Here is a 17,930-nt window from a genome sequence, read left to right on the forward strand (position 1 = left end):
TAGACCAATACCAGGCTCTGAAATTGAGGCAATAATTAATAGCCTACCAACTAAAAAAAGTCCAGTTCCAGACAGATTCAGAGTCAAATTCTACCACAGGTACAAAGAGGAGCTGGTACCAGGCCGTCTGAAACTATTCCAATCAACAGAAAAAGAGGGAATCTTCCCTAACTCAATTTATGAGGTCAACATCATCCTGACACCAAAGCCTGGCAGAGTCACAACAAAAAAAGAGAATTTTAGACCAATATCCCTGATGAACATCAATGAGAAAATCCTCAATAAAATACTGGCAAACCGAATCCAGCAGCACATCAAAAAGCTTATCCACCATGATCAAGTCAGCTTCATCCCTGGGATGCAAGAGTGGTTCAACATATGCAAATCAATAAACGTAATCTATCACATAAACAAAACCAATGACAAAAACCATGATTATCTCAATAGATGCAGAAAAGGTCTTTGACAAAACTCAATAGTCTTCATGCTAAAAACTCTCAATAAACTAGGTATTGATGGACTGTATCTCAAAATAATAAGAGCTAGTTATGACAAACCCACAGCCAATATCATACCGAATGAGCAAAAACTGGAAGCATTCCCTTTGAAAATCAGCAGAAGACAGGGATGCCCTCTCTCACCACTCCTATTTAACATAGTGTTGGAAGTACTGGCCAGGGCAATCAGGCAGGAGAAAGAAAGAAAGGGTATTCAATTAGGAAAAGAGGAAGTCAAATTGTCCCTATTTGCAGATGACATGATTGTATATTCAGAAAACCCCATTGTCTCAGCCCAAAATCTCCTTAAGCAGATAAGCAACTTCAGCAAAGTCTCAGGATACAAATTCAACGTGCAAAAATCACAAGCATTCCTATACACCATTAACAGACTGAGCCAAATCATGAGTGAACTCCCATTCACAATTGCTACAAAGAGAATAAAATACCTAGGAACCCAACTTACAAGGGATGTGAAGGACCTCTTCAAGGAGAACTACAAACCACTGCTCAAAGAAATAAAAGACGACACAAACAAATGGAAGAATATTCCATGCTCATGGATAGGAAGAATCAGTATCACGAAAATAGCCATATTGCCCAAAGTAATTTATAGATCAATGCCATCCCCATCAAGCTACCAATGACTTTCTTCACAGAATTGGAAAAAACTACTTTAAACTTCATATGGAACCCAAACAGAGTCTGCAACTGCTAAGACAATCCTAAGCAAAAAGAACAAAGCTGGAGGCATCATGCTACCTGACTTCAAACTATACTACAAGGCTACAGTAACCAAAACAGCACAGTACTGGTACCAAAACAGAGAGACAGACCAATGGAACAGAACAGAGACCACAGAAATAACACCACACATCTACAACCATCTTATCTTTGACAACCCTGACAAAAACAAGAAATGGGGAAAGGAGTCCCTATTTAATAAATGGTGCTGGGAAAACTGGCTAGCCATATGCAGAAAGCTGAAATTGCATCCCTTCCTTACACCTTATACAAAAATTAACTCAAGATGGATTAGAGACCTAAATGTTAGACCTAAAACCATAAAAACCCTAGAAGAAAACGTAGGCAATACCATTTAGGACATAGCCATGGGCAAGGACTTCATTACTAAAACACCAAAAGCAATGGCAACAAAAGCCAAAATAGACAAATGGGATCTAATTAAAGTAAAGAGCTTCTGCACAGCAAAAGAAACTACCATCAGAGTAAACAGGTAATCCACAGAATGGAAGAAAATTTTTGCAATCTACCCATCTGACAAAGGGCTAATATCTAGAATCTACAAAGAACTTAAACAAATTTACAAGAAAAAAACAAACCCATCAAAAAGTGGGCAAAGGAAATGAACACACACTTCTGAAAAGAAGACATCTATGCAGCCAACGGACACATGAAAAAATGCTCATCATCACTGGTTATTAGAGGAGTACAAATCAAAACCATAATGAGATACCATCTCACACCAGTTAGAATGGCGAGCATTAAAAAGTCAGGAAACAACAGGTGCTGGAGAGGATGTGGAGAAACAGTAACGCTTTTACACTGCTGGTGGGACTATAAATTAGTTCAACCATTGTGGAAGACAGTGTGGTGATTCCTCAAGCATCTAGAACTAGAATTACCATTTGACCCAGCAATCCCATTACTGCATATATACCCAAAGGATTATAAATGATGCTACTATAAAGACACATGCACATTTATGTTTATTGCGGCACTATTCACAATATCAAAGACTGGGAACCAACCCAAATGTCCATCAATGATAGACTGGATTAAGAAAATGTGGCACATATACACCATGGAATACTATGCAGCCATAAAAAAGGATGAGTTCATGTCCTTTGCAGGGACATGGATGAAGCTGGAAACCATCATTCTCAGGAAACTATCATAAGAACAGAAAACCAAACACTGCATGTTCTCACTCATAGGTGGGAATTGAACAATGAGATCACTTGGACACAGGGTGGAGAACATCACACACTGGGGCCTGCTGGGGGCTGGGGGTCTGGGGGAGGGATAGCATTAAGAGACATACCTAATGTAAATGATAAGTTGATGGGTACAGCAAACCATCATGGCACATGTATACTTATGTATCAAACCTGCACATTGTACACATGTATCTTAGAACTTAAAGTATAATTTTAAAAAAAAGAAGGCAATGAAATGATATATTCAAAGTGTTAAAATATTCCTTACAACTACTATAAAGTTTCTTAAAACTACTGGCATCTGCTTAAATTTACAAAGGTAGAAGAAAGCAAGCTACGAAAGGAGAGAATTAAAATATACAGAAAGGATAATTAATAGAATTAAAACTCTAAATGGCTGGGCACAGTGGCTCCTGCCTATAATCCCAGCACTTTGGGAGGCTGAGGCAGGCGGATCACCTGAGGTGAGGATTTCGAGACCACCGTGGCCATGATGGTGAAAATCCATCTCTACTAAAAAAAAAATACAAAAATTAGCTGGGCATGGTGGTACACACCTGTAATCCCAAGCACATGGAAGGCAGAGGCAGGAGAATCACTTGAACCCAGGAGGTGGAGGGTGCAGTGAGCCGAGACTGCACCACTGCACTCCACCGAGACTGCACCACTGCACTCCAGGGTGATTGAGTGAGTCTCTTTCAAAAAAACAAAAACAAAAAAACAAAAACAAAAACAAAAACTCCCCACAAAACTCTTAAATATAAAAATTATGAAGCAATTTTAAAAGACTGATAGTTCTAATATAGACATTTTTTAACCGTCAAGAACATCACAAACTAATTTAAATGATGTCAAAATGTAAAATGACATGCAAAATATTAATCTACAAAATGCTTCTACGGGTCAATGATAGAATCATAACACCTACAAGCCTGATATTATCTGGCACCTCATTCTTCTGTTATCTCATCTCTTCCCCTTGCTGTGTTCTAGCCATACACTTTGCTGTCTTCTTACTTAAAGTATGTTCTTGCATTAGAACCTCTGCATCAGCTAGACACTCTGGTGGGAATATATTTTCCCTTAGTATCTGAATTGTTAATTCCCTCAGTTCCTTGAGGTCATTGCTGAAATGTCATCTTCTCAATGAGGCGTATCCTGCCAACCTTATTTAAAATTGTAATGTGTCTGCAATCTGACTCTCTGCTCCTGAGTTTCCCTTACCCAGTTCTTTTTATTTTTCCACAGCATTTCTCACCTGCTTGACATGTAACTCAACTTACATATATGTCTATCACTTATTGTCTGTCTCCCTATCCACACTACTCCTGCTAAAATTTAACCTGCACAAGAGAAAATACCTTAATATTGTAAACTAATATATCCCCAGAAGGGAGAACACAGTCACTCAAATACTTAGACAGTAAACGAATAATAAATAGATTACATATGAAAAGGACATACTTATTTAGATGCAAAAAATACACTTATCCCTGTGGAAGTTTTAGCCACTCCAGCCAGGGTTATAAGGACAGAGCTCCGATCTCTCCCTGGGACAGGGCTTCCAGGGGAGGGTGGCGACCATCTCTACAGATTGGTCAACTCAGCTGTTCTAGCCTGCCAGCTTTGGAGAGTCCAAACAGTACAGACAAGGAAGGCTCCCCCGCCAACAGAGCATAGCTGCTCTGCCTGATCATGGCCAGACTGCTTCTTTAAGCAGCACCCCAGCCATTCCTCCTCACTGGGGGGGACCTCTCTGCAGAGGCTTCAGCCACGCCAGCCAGGATTACAAAGACAGAGCTTTGATCTCTTCCTGAGACAGAGTTCCCAGTGGGAGGAGCGTCTACCATCTCTGCAGTTTGGTTGAATCAGCTGTTCCAGTCAGCCGGCTTTGGAGAGTCCAAACAGTCCGGGTGAGAAAGGATCCACCCCAACATAGCACACCTGCTCTACCAAAAAGCAGCCAGACTGCCTATTTAAGCAGGTCCCTGATCCCATTCTTCCTATCTACATAAGACCTCACAACAAGGGTCTCCAGCCACTTGCTGTAGGTGTGTTTGGACTGGCAATAGGTCTGTACCCATCTAGGACAGAGCTTCCGGAATGACCTGGCTGCCATCTTTGTTGTTTTGCAGCCTTCACTGGTGATACCTCTGGGTACAGGAAAAACAGAAGCAAGTAGGGTCTGGGGTGGACCCTCAGCAAACTGCAGCATCCCTACAGAAGAGGGGCTTGACCGTTAAAAACAAACAGAAAGCAACAAAATTATCATCAACAAAAAGGACCCCACAAAAACCCCATTCAAACGTCAGGAACCTCAGAAATCAAAGATGAGAAAAAAATCCAAGCAAAAATGCTGAAAACTCAAATGGCCAGAGTATCTCTTCTCCTCCAAATGACTGCAACATCTCTCCCCTAAGGGGACAGAACTGGGCCGAGGCTGAGATGGCTGAAATGATGCAAGTAGGCTTCGGAAGGTGGGTAATAAGAAACTTTGCTAAGCTAAAGGAGCATGTTCCAACCCAATGCAAAGAAGCTAAGCACTATGATAAAACACTACAGGAGCTGTAAGCCAGAACAATCAGTTTAGAGAAGAATACAAATGACCTGATGGAACTGAAAAACACAACATGAGAACTTCACAATGCAACCACAAGTATCAATAACTGAACAGACCAAGCAGAGGAAAAAAATTTCAGAACTTGAAAATTATCTTGCTGAAATAAGGCAGGTAGACAACATTAAAGAAAAAAGAATGAAAAGGAACAAGCAAAACCTCCGAGAACTATAGGATTATGTAAAAGGAGCAAACCTATGACTGATGGGGTACCTGAAAGAAACAGGGAGAACAGAATCAAGTTGAAAAACATACTTGAAGATATCATCCAGGAGAACTTCCCCAACCTAGCAGGAAAGGCCAACATTCAAATTCAGGAAATGCGGAGAACCCCAGTAAGATCCTCCATGAAAAGATCAACCACAAGACATATAATCATCAGATTCTCCAAGGTTGAAATGAAAGAAGAAATGTTAGAGGGCAGCCAGAGAGAAAGGCTAGGTCATCCACAAAGGGAAGTCCATCAGACTAACAGCAGACTTCTCAGCTGAAACCCTACAAGCCAGAAGAGATTGGGGCCAATATTCAACATTCTTAAAGAATTTCCAATTCATTTCTTAAAGAAAAGAATTCTGAAGGAATCTCCAAGAAAAGAATTTCCAGAATTTCATATCTGGCCAAACTAAGCTTCATAAGCAAGGAGAAGCAAATGCTGAGGGAATTCATCACCATCAGGCCTGCCTTGCAAGAGCTTCTGAAGGAAGCATTAAGTATGGAAAGGAAAAACCATTAGCAGCCACAACAAATACACACAGAAGTACACAGACCAGTGACACTATGAATCAACCACATAAACAAGTCTGCAAAATAACCAGCTAGCATCATGATGACAGCATCAAATTCACACATAACAATACTAACCTTAAATGTAAATGAGTTAAATGCCCCAAGTAAAAGACAAAGAATGGCAAGCTGTGTAAACAGTGAAGACCCATCAACACACTGTCTTCAAGAGATCCATCTCACATGGAAAGACACACATAGGCTCAAAATAAAGAGATGGAGGAAAATCTATGAGCAAATGGAAAACAGAAAAAAGCAACAAAGATTAAAAAAGAACGTTACATAATTATAAAGGGTTCAATTCAAGAAAAGCTAACTATCCTAAATATACATGCACCCAATACAGAAGCACCCAGATTCATAAAGCAAATTCTTAAGAGACCTACAAAGAGACTTAGACTCCCACACAATAATAGTGAGAGACCTTAACACCCCACTAACAATATTAGACAGATAATCGAGACAGAAAATTAACAAAGATATTCAGGATCAAGTGGACTTGATATATATTTACAGAAGTCTCCATCAAAACCCAACAGAATATACATTCTTCTCAATGCCACATGACACTCTAAAATTGATCACATAATTGGAAGTAAAACGTTCCTCAGCAAATGCAAAAGAAGTGGAACTGAAGATTAAGAAATTCACTCAAAACCACACAACTACATGAAAACTGAACAACCTGCTCCTGAATAACTCTTGAGTAAATAATGAAATTAAGGCAGAAATATCAAGAAGTACATTGAAACTAATAAGAACAAAGAGACAATGTACCAGAATCTCTGGGATGCAACTAAAGCAGTGTTAATAAAAAAATTTATAGCACTAAATGCCCACATCAAAAAGCCAGAAAGATCTCAAGTTAACAATCTAACATCTCAATTAAAATAACTTGAGAGCCAAGAGCAAACAAACTCCAAAGCTAGCAGAAGGCAAGAAATAACCACAATCAGAGCCGAACTGAAAGAGTTAGACACACGAAAAACTCTTCCAAAAAATCAACCAATCCAGGATCTGTTTTTAGAAAAAATTAGTAAAATAGACCACAAGCTAGATTGACTGATAAAGAATAAAAGAGAGAAGAATCCAATAAACACAATCAGCCATGATACGGGGCATCAGAACCAACAAGTTCTGAAATTGAGGCAGTAATAAATAGCCTACCAACCAAAAAAGCCTAGGACCAGATGGATTCACAGCTGAATTCTACCAGAGGTACAATGAAGAGCTGGTACCATTTCTACTGAAATTATTCCAAAAAATTGAAGAGGGACTGATTCCTCCCTTACTCATTCTACGAGGCCAGCATCATCCTGATGCCAAAACCTGGCAGAAATACAACAAAAAAGGAAAAACTTCATGCCAGTATCCTTGATGAACATCATTGCAAAAATCCTCAATAAACTACTAGCAAACCAAATTCAGCAGCACATAAAGAAGCTTATCCATCAGGATCAAGTTGGCTTCATTCCCAGTATGCAAGGTTGGTTCAACATACACAAATCAATAAATGTGATTCATCACATAAACAGAACTAAAGACAAAACCACATGATTATCTCAATCAATTCAGAAAAGGCCTTTGATAAAATAAGATATCCCTTCATGTTAAAAACTCTCAATAAACCAGGTACTAAAGGAACATACCTCAAAATCATAAAAGCCATTTATGACAAACTCACAGCCAATGTCATATTGAATGGGCAAAAGCTGGAAGCATTCCCCTTGAAAACTGGCACAACACAAGGATGCCCTCTCTCACCACTCCTATTCAACACAGTATTGAAAGTTCTGGCCAGGGCAATCAGGCAAGAGAAAGAAAGAAAGAATATTCAAATAGGAAGAGAGGAAGTCAAATTATCTTTGTTTGCAGATAACATGATCTTGTATCTAGAAAACCCCATCATCTCAGCCCAAAAGCTTCTTAAGCTGATAAGCAACTTCAGCAAAGTCTCAGGATACAAAATCAATGTGCAAAAATCTCTAGCATTCCTATACACCAACACCAACAACAAGTAGGCAGAGCCATCCCATTCACAATTGCTACAAAATGAATCAAATACCTAGGAATACAGCTAACAAGGGAAGTGAAGAATCTCTTCAAGGAGAATTACAAACCACTGCTCAAAGGAAATCAAAGAGGACACAAACAAATGGAAAAACATTCCATGCTCATGGATAGGAAGAATTGACATCATGAAAATGGCCATACTGCCCTAAGTAATTTATAGATTCAAAGCTATTCCCATTAAACTAACACTGACATTCTTCATATATTTAGAAAAAGTGATTTTAAAATTCATATGGAACCAAAAAAGAGCCCGAATAGTAAAGCTAATACTAAGAAAAAAGAATAAAGCTGGAGGTGTCATGCCACCCAACTTCAAAATATACAAGGCTACAGTAACCAAGATGGCATGGTACTGATACAAGAACAGACACATAGACCAATGGAACAGAACAGAGAACTCAGAAATAAGATCACACATCTACAACCATCTGATCTTCAACAAAACTGACAAAAGCAAGCAATGGGGAAAGGGTTCCCTATTTAATAAATGGTGCTGAAAGTGCTGGCTAGCCATATGCAGAAAACTGAAACTGGACCCCTTCCTTACACCTTGTACAAATACTGACTCAAGATGAATGAAAAACTTAAATGTAAAACCAAAAACTATTAAAACTCTAGAAGAGAATCTAGCCAATACTATTCAGGACATAGACATGGGCAAGGATTTCATGACAAAAATGCCAAATGCAGTTGTAATAAAAGCAAAAATTGGCAAATGGGATATATTACTAATTAAACTAAAGAGCTTCTGCATAGCAAAAGAAACTATCATCAGAGAGAACACATAATCTATGAAATGGGAAAAAACTTCTCCCATCTATCCATCTGACAAAGGTCTAATATCCAGAGTCTACAAGGAACTTAAATTTACAAGAAAAAAACAAACGATCCCATTAAAAAGTGGACAAAGTACATAAACAGACTCCTCTCAAAAGAAGATATACATGTGGCCAACAAATATGAGGAAAAAGCTCCACATTACTGATCATTAGAGAAATGCAAATCAAAACCACAATGAGATAACATCTCATGCCAGTCAGAATGGCCATTATTAAAAAGTCAAAAAAGAACAGATGCTGGCGAGGTTGCAGAGAAAAGAGAATGCTTAAACACATTGGGAATAAAAATTAGGTCAGCCACTATGAAAAGCAGTTTGGAGATTTCTCAAAGAACTGAAAACAAAATTACCATTTGACCGAGCAATCCCATTACTGGGTATATACCCAAAGGAATATAAACCATTCCGTTAAATATTATAAGGATACAGAATGTGTATGTTCATTGCAGCACTATTCACAATAGCAAAGACATAGAATCAACCTAAATGCCCATCAATGACAGACTGGATAGAGAAAATGTGGTACATATACACCATGGAATACTATACAGCCATAAAATGGAATGAAATTATGTCCTTTGCAGGGACATGGAAGGAGCTGGAAGCCGTTATCCTAAGCAAAATTAACACAGGAACAGAAAACCAAACACCACATATTCTCACTTTTAAGTGGGAGTTGAATGATGAGAACACATGGACAAAATGGCAGAAACAACACACACTGTGGTCTGTTGGGGGTGGGGGGTGTGGGGAGGGAGAGCATCAGGAAGAATAGCTAAGGGACACAGGGCTTAATATCTAGGCAATGGGATGATCTGTGTAGCAAACCACCATAGCATACGTTTATCTGTGTAACAAACCTGCATATCCTACACATACTCTTAAAAGTTGAAAAAAAAAAAAGGTGGTGACAGTGTTTTTGTTGTTGTTGTTGCTGTTTTCCAGATAGTGGATAGGAAGCAGTGTTAGCATGCTTCTCCCACTTGGAAGGACAGAATAGTGGGTAAAGATTCACACTGTGACTTTTTTTTTCCTCAGGAGCACTACATGATGTTACAGAAAAATACTTATTCAGAAAAGAACCATAACTGGCTAATAAACATAGAAAAATGTTCCATAAACAAATCAAGAAGACAAAAACAAACCCATTACAGAGTGAGCAAAGGATATGGGCACTTCTAAGAAGACGACATACAAGCAGCCAACAAACATGAAAAAATGCTCAATATCACTACTCATCAGAGAGATGCAAATCAAAAACACAATGAGATACCATCTCATACTAGTCAGAATTGGTATTATTAAAAAGTCAAAAAATAACAGATGCTCGCAAGGTTGCAGAGAAAAAGGGAATGCCTAAACACAATGGGAATGAAAATTAGTTCAGCCACTGTGAAAAGCAGTTTGGAGATTTCTCAGAGAACTAAAAACAGAATTACCATTTGACTCAACAATTCCATTGCTGGGTATATATCCAAAGAAAAATAAATCATTCTACCAAAAAAGGTACCTGCACTCATGTTTATCACAGTACTACTCACAATGGCAAAGACATGGAATCAACCTAGGTGCCATCAATGGTAGACTGAATAAAGAAAATGTGACTCATATATACCATGGAATACTACACAATATGTACAGATCTAAATCAATCTACACAGATAGATTGATAGAATGAGCTCGTGTCCTTTGCAGCAACATGGGCTTGGCTGGAAGCCATTATTCTAAGTGAACTAACAAAACCAGAAAATTAAATGCTGCATGTTCTCACTTATGTGGGAGCTAAACAGGGACACAAATATGTGAGTAGACACTGGGGACTCCAAAAGGGGATGGAGAGGGAGAAAGGGGGGCCATGAGAGTTGAAAAACTACCTGTCAGGTACTATGTTTGCTACTTGGACAACAGAATCATTAGAAGCTCCGACCTCAGCATCACACAATATGCCCGTGTAACAAATCTCCACATGCACCCCCTGAATCTAAGCTAAAAATAAATAAAGTCATATTGAAAGAAAAATTTTCCCTGTAACTACTTATCAAATAAATACAAATAAGAAGCCATCTTTGGCCAGGCACATGGCTCATGCCTGTAATCTCAGCACTTTGGGAAGCTGAGGCGAGCTGATCACTAGAACTCGGGAGTTTGACACCAGCCTGGATGACATGGAAAAACTCCCGTCTCTACAAAAAATACAAAAATTAGCTGGGTGTGATGGCATGTACCTGCAATCCCAACCTGCCCAGGAGGCTGAGGTGGGAGGACTGCTTGAGCCCAAGAGTTGGGTGCTGTGGTGAGCCGAGATAACACCATTGCACTCCAGCCTCGATGACAGAGCGAGACTCTGTCTCAAAAGAAAAACAAATAATAATTAAAAAAAAGAAACTCTTTGTTTTTTAAATTGGCAGAAAGAATTAGGTATAACAAAAATCAAGGCTTTCAATACTGTGATGTGACAGATCCCCTCAAAAACTATGAAAATTAACAGCCATTTGGAAAGTCATTTCTTAAAAATTATCAGGAGTCTACTAACAACCCTTATGTTCAGTATGTTCTTTTCTCCACTGACTAATTATTGGGGTCTCACTCTATTACCCAGGCTAGAGTACAATGGTGTGATCACAGCTCACTGCAGTCTCAAACTCCTGGGCTCAAGTGATCCTCCCACCTCAGCCTCTCAAATAACTGGGACTACAGGTGTGCATCAGCACATCTGGCTAATTGTTTAAAAATTTTTTTTTTTTTTTTAGAGACAAGAGTCTTGTTCCGTTGCCCAGACTGGGCTTGAACTCCTGGCCTCATGCAATCTTCCCATCATATTAAGTGAGGGCACTTAAGTAACACCAAAAAGAGGTCTATGTGGCAATGGAATGAAGCACTCTGCTAAAAGCCAATGAAACACTGAGGACTCCTGCAGTGGCATGTAAGTGAGTCATTTTAGAAGCTTGTCCTCCTGCTCCAGTGAAGCCTTCGGATCACTGCAACTATAACCAAAATCTTAACTATAGCCTTATAAAAGAATCTAAGGTAGAACCACTCAGGTAAGTCGCTCCTAAATTCTGGAACCTCAGAAACTGTTAAGATAAATGTTCATTGTTTACTACCAAGTGGTAAACAAATTTATACAGCAATAAATTTATACTTAGCTAATATAAAAATAATTTCATAAAATATTTTGGTTTATGTTTCTTAAGTATTTTATCTATATAAACATATGTTAACTTAGAAATACAGACAGTTATGAAACACTACTTTTATATACAGAAATGTATATTCTTGAAGTATACTGGTTTATAATTAATAACAAGACATTTAATGTTGACTTAAGGCTTAAAATAGTCTTCACTGAAATAAATTTACTTAGTTTTTCTTAAAGAATCAGGGAAAGAAAGTGCTGCTTAATTATGTGACCAAAAATTGCTATTACTAGCTATTGTTGGTAAATAGAGGATTTCAGGTCACTGAAGTGGTGGTAGGGTCTAGAGTTATTTACTTTGTTTAATACCCTATCTGTAATCGATATGAGGTATTTGTATGTCTGATCACAAGGGCTACCAGAGAATATATGTCACAAGTCATAGAAAACAGGTAGGTTTTTCTTTTCCTGAGCAAAGTTACCTATTTTACATGAAGACTAAATCTGAATTCCTTCCTTAGTCTACTTAATTAAAACATCAACATGGAGGGGAAAATATTTAAAGCATGTTCTTCATATTGCTTTCCTTAAATTGAAATAAATTAAAACTGTTGGTAAGAATATCTAGGTACTCACCATGTGCTTTAATGCATTAAAAAGAAGTTTTCTCCCAGAAGGCTTATCAAAATCTGCAATAATCCAGAGAGTGACTGCAGAAATTTTACTGTCATCTGAAAGTTTCAAACAGTTTACTCAAATTAACTCTTTTTTAAAATAAAACAAAAGCAGGGGAACACATTAAAAAAAAACAAATATATTAAAATAGTATTTCTGAAAATTAGCAAAGATTGTTAAAATTTTACGTGTGAATGTATATATGCATGTACATATACATACATACAAAATAAATACATATAAAATTACATATAAAAACACTACAAGGGTAATTCATTATACAAGCATATATAAAGCTTCCAGCTAGAAGAGTAACTCATTATATAAGCTTACGTAAAACTCCCAGTGTTGGTAAGCAAATCTGCCTTCTAGGTACATTTGTAAAAAAAAAAAAAAAAAAAAAAAAAAAAATTTATATCCCACATATATGTAAAACCATAACAATCAAGCTTACCAGTAGATACAGAAAACAGCAATATATAGCCAGACTCCTTTATGAACATAAAATCATGGAATCTGTTAGACAGTAATCCAGGAGCCATCTGGTAGAAACTCTGATTTAATCTACAGCATTTACAAGAACTGGTTGTGTGGCCTTTGCTTTAAATCTCTCTCCTATATAAAAGTTTGCCCCTTACAACATAGTTCATTCCATCTGTTTAATGCACTCTGTTAGAAAATTATCACTTCTCTACTGAGACCAAAATCAGCCTTCTTTAATCTTTTACTCATTGGCTCTTGTTTTTATTTCTAGAGCAAAGCAGGCCAAACAAAACAAAGCAAAACAAAAACTAACCAAATTTGAATTATATTCATCTATCTGAACAGTTAATTGTACCCTAACAAATCTATAGTCCTACAGCAGACTTCTCGGTTTTGGCTAAGGATCTTTTTCCCAAGTGTGTTACTGTCTTGGTCTCCTCTCTTCTGGTTGTAACCCCTACCTTAAGCAAAACATTGCATGTTATTTAATCAGAATGCAGAAGAATTATTATCTTCTATGATGTGGTAATTGTACTTTATACATTATAAGATAGTTTACATAGTACTGAAAAGATTTTATTCTTTTCTTAAAAAGGTGAAAATAGTTTACTTTTAAAAAGGCAAAAATAAGATAAAGCTAGAATAGAAGGCATTGCTTTCTCAGCACACGTTAAATACTAAAAAATTCACGAACTCTAAAATTGAAATCTTGGCCTCTACTCAAAAATAACAACATATTAAAATTTATTATACAACTGCCTTATGAAAATTACAAGTTTCTATCACTTTAAGAATTCAGGTAAATAAAATATGCTTATTACCGTCTTGGGTTAAATAATACATGTTCTTCGCAATTACAGCACTCTTATCTTGTGAATCCAAGAAAAAGAAAGTAGAGTAATCTTCAACATCAGCAGTTACTGAAAAATTTCAAATTAAATGTTAAATATAAATAAAGCATTCACAACTCAATAAGCATTTGTAGAACAGTATAGGATTATTTTACCTGATGTAGATATTAAATTGAGGTACTGCTGGTTAGCATGCAAAATCAAAGAATTTATACGGGGTACAACATTATTCCTATCCATTAGAAAATCAATTGCATTCGTGCGATCATTTAACGTGCCCTAAAATAACAAAAATGTTATTTAGATAATATAGGCAATTGATATCCACGTTTCAAAAACTATGCAGATATAAAGATTAATCAAAAATAAATAAGCAATTTAGAATTATTACAATATTTTCTTGTAACAATTACAACTTTTTCCAATTAAGCAATTTTTAGATGCAAATATGCCTAAGATAAATTTAATTGAATATTTTTTTTTTAAAGAATTTCAGCTTTTATTTTAGATTCGAGGGTACACATGCAGATTGGTTACAACACTGGTGTATCAAGTAATGCTGAAGTTGGGGGTATGACTGATCCCATTACCCAGGTAGAGAGTATAGTACCAGATAGTTTTTCAACTCTTCCCTCTCCCCTCTAGAAGTCCCCAGCGTCTCTTGCTGCCATCTTTATGTCTATTAGTATCCAATGTTTAGCTCCCACTTACAAGTGAGAACATGCAGTGTTTCGTTTCCTGCTTCTGTGTTAGTTTGCTTGGCCTCCAGCTGAGTCCATGTTGCTGCAAAGGGCCTGATTTCATTTTTAATCACTGCATAGTATTCCATGGTTTATATAGGTACCACATTTTCTTTAACCAATCCACCACTGATGGACACCTAGGCTGATTCTACATCTTTGCTATTATGAATAGTGCCACAATGAACATACATGTGTCTTTTTGGTAGAACGATTTATTTTCCTTTGGAGAGGTACCCAGTAATGGGATTGCTGGGTTGAATGGCAGTTCTGTTTTAAGTTCTTTGAAACATCTGCAAACTGCTTTCCAAAGGGGCTGAACTACTTTACATCCCCACTAACAGTGTATACGCATTCCCTTTTCTCCTCAGCCTCGCCAGCATCTGCTGTTTTTTGACTTTTTAATAATAGCCGTTCTAATTGGTACGAGATGGTGTCTCCTTGTGGTTTTGATTTGCACTTATCTAAGGATTAGTAATGTTGAACATTTCTTTATATGCTTGGTGGCTGCCTGTGTGTCTTCTTTTGAGAAGTACCTGTTAATGTCATTTGCCTACTTTTTAATGGGGTTATTTACTCTTTACTTGATTTGTTTGCTACTTATGGATACTAGAACTTTGTCAGATGTATAGTTTGTGAATATTTTCTGTATACTCTGTAGGCTGTGTGTTTACCCTGTTGCGAGTTTCTTTTGCTATGCTCTTTAGTTTAATTAATTAGGTCCCACTTGTCAATTTTTGTTTTTGATGCAATTGCTTTTGAGGTCTTAGCCATAAATTATTTCCCAAGACTGATGTCCAGAATGGTGTTTATCCTAGATTTTCTTCTAGAATTCTTATAGTTTTAAGTCTTATACTTGTTTAATCCATCTTGTGTTAAGTTTTGAATATGGTGAAAAGTAGGGGTCCAGTTTCATTTGTTTGCATATGGCTAGCCAGCTATCCCAGGACCATTTATTGAATCGAGGATCCTTTCCCCACTAATTTTTGTCAACTTTGTCAAAGCTAAAATGGTTGTAGGTGTGTGGCTTTATTGCTGGGTTCTCTATTCTGTTCCATTAATCTATGTGTCTATTTTGTACCAGTTCCATGCAACTCTGGTTACTGTAGCCTTGTAATATAGTGTGAAGTTGGGTAATATGATGCCTTCAGATTTGTTCTTTTTCTTGGAATTGCCTTGGCTATTTGGGCTCTTTTCTGGTTCCATATGAATTTTAGAATAGTTTTTTTCCAATTCTGTGAATAATGATATTGGCAGTTTGATAGGAATAGCATTAAATCTATAGATTGTGTTGGGCAGTATGGCCATGTTAACAATATTTAGTCTTCCAATCCGTGAGCATGGAATGTTTACCCATTTGTTTGTATGATATATGATTACTTTCAGCAGCGTTTAGTAATTCTCCTTGTAGAGATCTATCACCTCCTTAGCTGTATTCCTAGTTATTTTGTGTGTGTGTGTCTATTGTAAATTGGACTGTGTTCTTGATTTGGCTCTTAGCTTGAATGTTATTGGTCTATAGAAATGCTACTGATTTTTGTGCATTAATTTTGAATACTGAAACTTTACTGAAGTAATTTATCAGTTCCAGGAGTTGTCTGGTGGAGTCCTTAGAGTTTTCTAGGTGTAGAATCATATCATCAGTGAAGAGATATACTGAACTTCTTTTACTATTTGGATGCCTTTTATATATTGCTCTTGCCTGATTGCTCTGGCTAAGACTTCCAGTACTATGATGAATAGGAATAGTGAGACTGGGCATCCTTCTCCTGTTCCAGTTCTCAAGGGGAATGTTTCCAGCTTTTGCCTGTTCAGTATGACACTGGCTGTGGGTTTGTCATAGATGGCTCTTATTCTTTTGAGGTATGTTCCTTCAATGCAGTTTATTGAGGGTTTTTTTTTTTTTTTTTATCATGAAGAGATGTTCGATTTTACTGAATACTTTTTCAGCATCTATCAAAATGATCACATTTTTTGTTTTAAATTCTGTTTATGTGGTGAATGACATTTACTGATTTGTTAATGTTGAACCAACCTTTCCCAGGAGTGAAGCCTATTTGATTATGGTGAATTAATTTTTTGGTATGCTGCTGGATTCAGTTTGCAAGTATTTTGTTGAGGATTTTTCCATCTATGTTTGTCAGTAATAATAGCCTGTAGTTTTTTTGTTGCATGTTTTCCAGGTTTTGGTATCAGGATAACACGGGTTTTGCAGAATGAGTAAGGGATGCATTGTTCACTCCTTCTTGGTTTTTTGGAATAGTTTCAGTAGGATTGGTAACAGTTCTTCTTTGTACATCTGGCAGAATTCAGCTATAAATCCATCTGGTCCAGGGCTTTTACTGGTTGGTAGGTTTTTTATTACTGTTCAATTACGGAACTTATCAGTCCGTTCAGGGTGTCAATTTCTTCCTGATTCAATCTTGGGAGACCAGGAATTTATCCATTTCCTCTAGATTTTCCAGTTTGTGTGCATAGAGGTCTTCTGAGGATCTTTTGTATTTCTACAAGATCAGTTGTAATGTCACCTTTGTTGCTTCTACTTGTGCTTATTTAGATCTTTTCTCCTTTTTCTGTTCATCTAGCTAGTGGTCTATCAATCTTGTTTTTCCTTTCCAAGAGCCAATGCTTGGTTTCACTGATTCATTGTACAAATTTTTTGGTCTCAATTTTGTACAGTTCTGCTCTGATTTTAGTTATTTCTTTTCTTCTGCTAGCTTTGAGGTTAGTTCATTCTTGTTTTTCCTAATTCCTCTCAGTGTGATGTTAAGTCATTATTTTGAGATAGTTCTAAATTTTTGAGAGGTGGTTAGCACTACAAACTTTCCTCTTAACACTGCTTTTGCTGCATGCCAGAGATCTTGGTATGTTGTTCGTTTTCATTTATTTGAATTTTTATTATTGCTGCCTTAATTTTTCACTGTTTACCTAAAAGTGATGTCAAAAGCAAGCTGTTTAATTTCTATATAATTATGTAGTTTTGAGAGATGTTCTGAGTTCTGATTTCTATTTTTATTCTACTGTGGCCCATGAGTATGACTGGTATGATTTTGATTTTAAAAAATTTATTGAGATTTGCTTTATGGGCAAGCATGTGCTTGATCTTAGAGTATGCTCTGTATGCAGCTGAAAAGAATAAATATTCTGTGGCTGATGGGTGGAATGTTCTGTAGATGTCTATTAGGCCCAACTGGTCCGTGTCCATTTAAGTCCAGAATTTGTTAGTTTTCTGCCTTGATAATCTAACACTGTCAGTGTCTAACATATGATAGAAAC

At 37.0% G+C, this 17,930-nt stretch overlaps 1 protein-coding gene across 4 annotated transcripts in view; it reads right to left on the reverse strand.

Annotated features, from left to right (window-relative positions):
• UGGT2 (UDP-glucose glycoprotein glucosyltransferase 2) overlaps positions 1–17,930 on the reverse strand; it is a 228,616-nt gene that overhangs the window by 98,802 nt on the left and 111,884 nt on the right. For all 4 annotated transcript variants that reach the window (XR_005243747.2, XM_038007821.2, XM_007960706.3 and 1 more), the window contains exons 18-20: positions 14,070–14,193; positions 13,885–13,983; positions 12,542–12,636 (exon numbers count right to left, since the gene is read on the reverse strand). Coding sequence is in view for 3 of the 4 variants with exons in the window: in XM_038007821.2 (XP_037863749.2) it covers positions 12,542–12,636; positions 13,885–13,983; positions 14,070–14,193 (318 nt within the window). In the remaining variant the exon portion in view is untranslated. The remainder of the gene's footprint in view (positions 1–12,541; positions 12,637–13,884; positions 13,984–14,069; positions 14,194–17,930) is intronic.

Source organism: Chlorocebus sabaeus, chromosome 3 (assembly GCF_047675955.1).
Source record: "Chlorocebus sabaeus isolate Y175 chromosome 3, mChlSab1.0.hap1, whole genome shotgun sequence".
Classification (NCBI taxonomy): domain Eukaryota; kingdom Metazoa; phylum Chordata; class Mammalia; order Primates; family Cercopithecidae; genus Chlorocebus; species Chlorocebus sabaeus.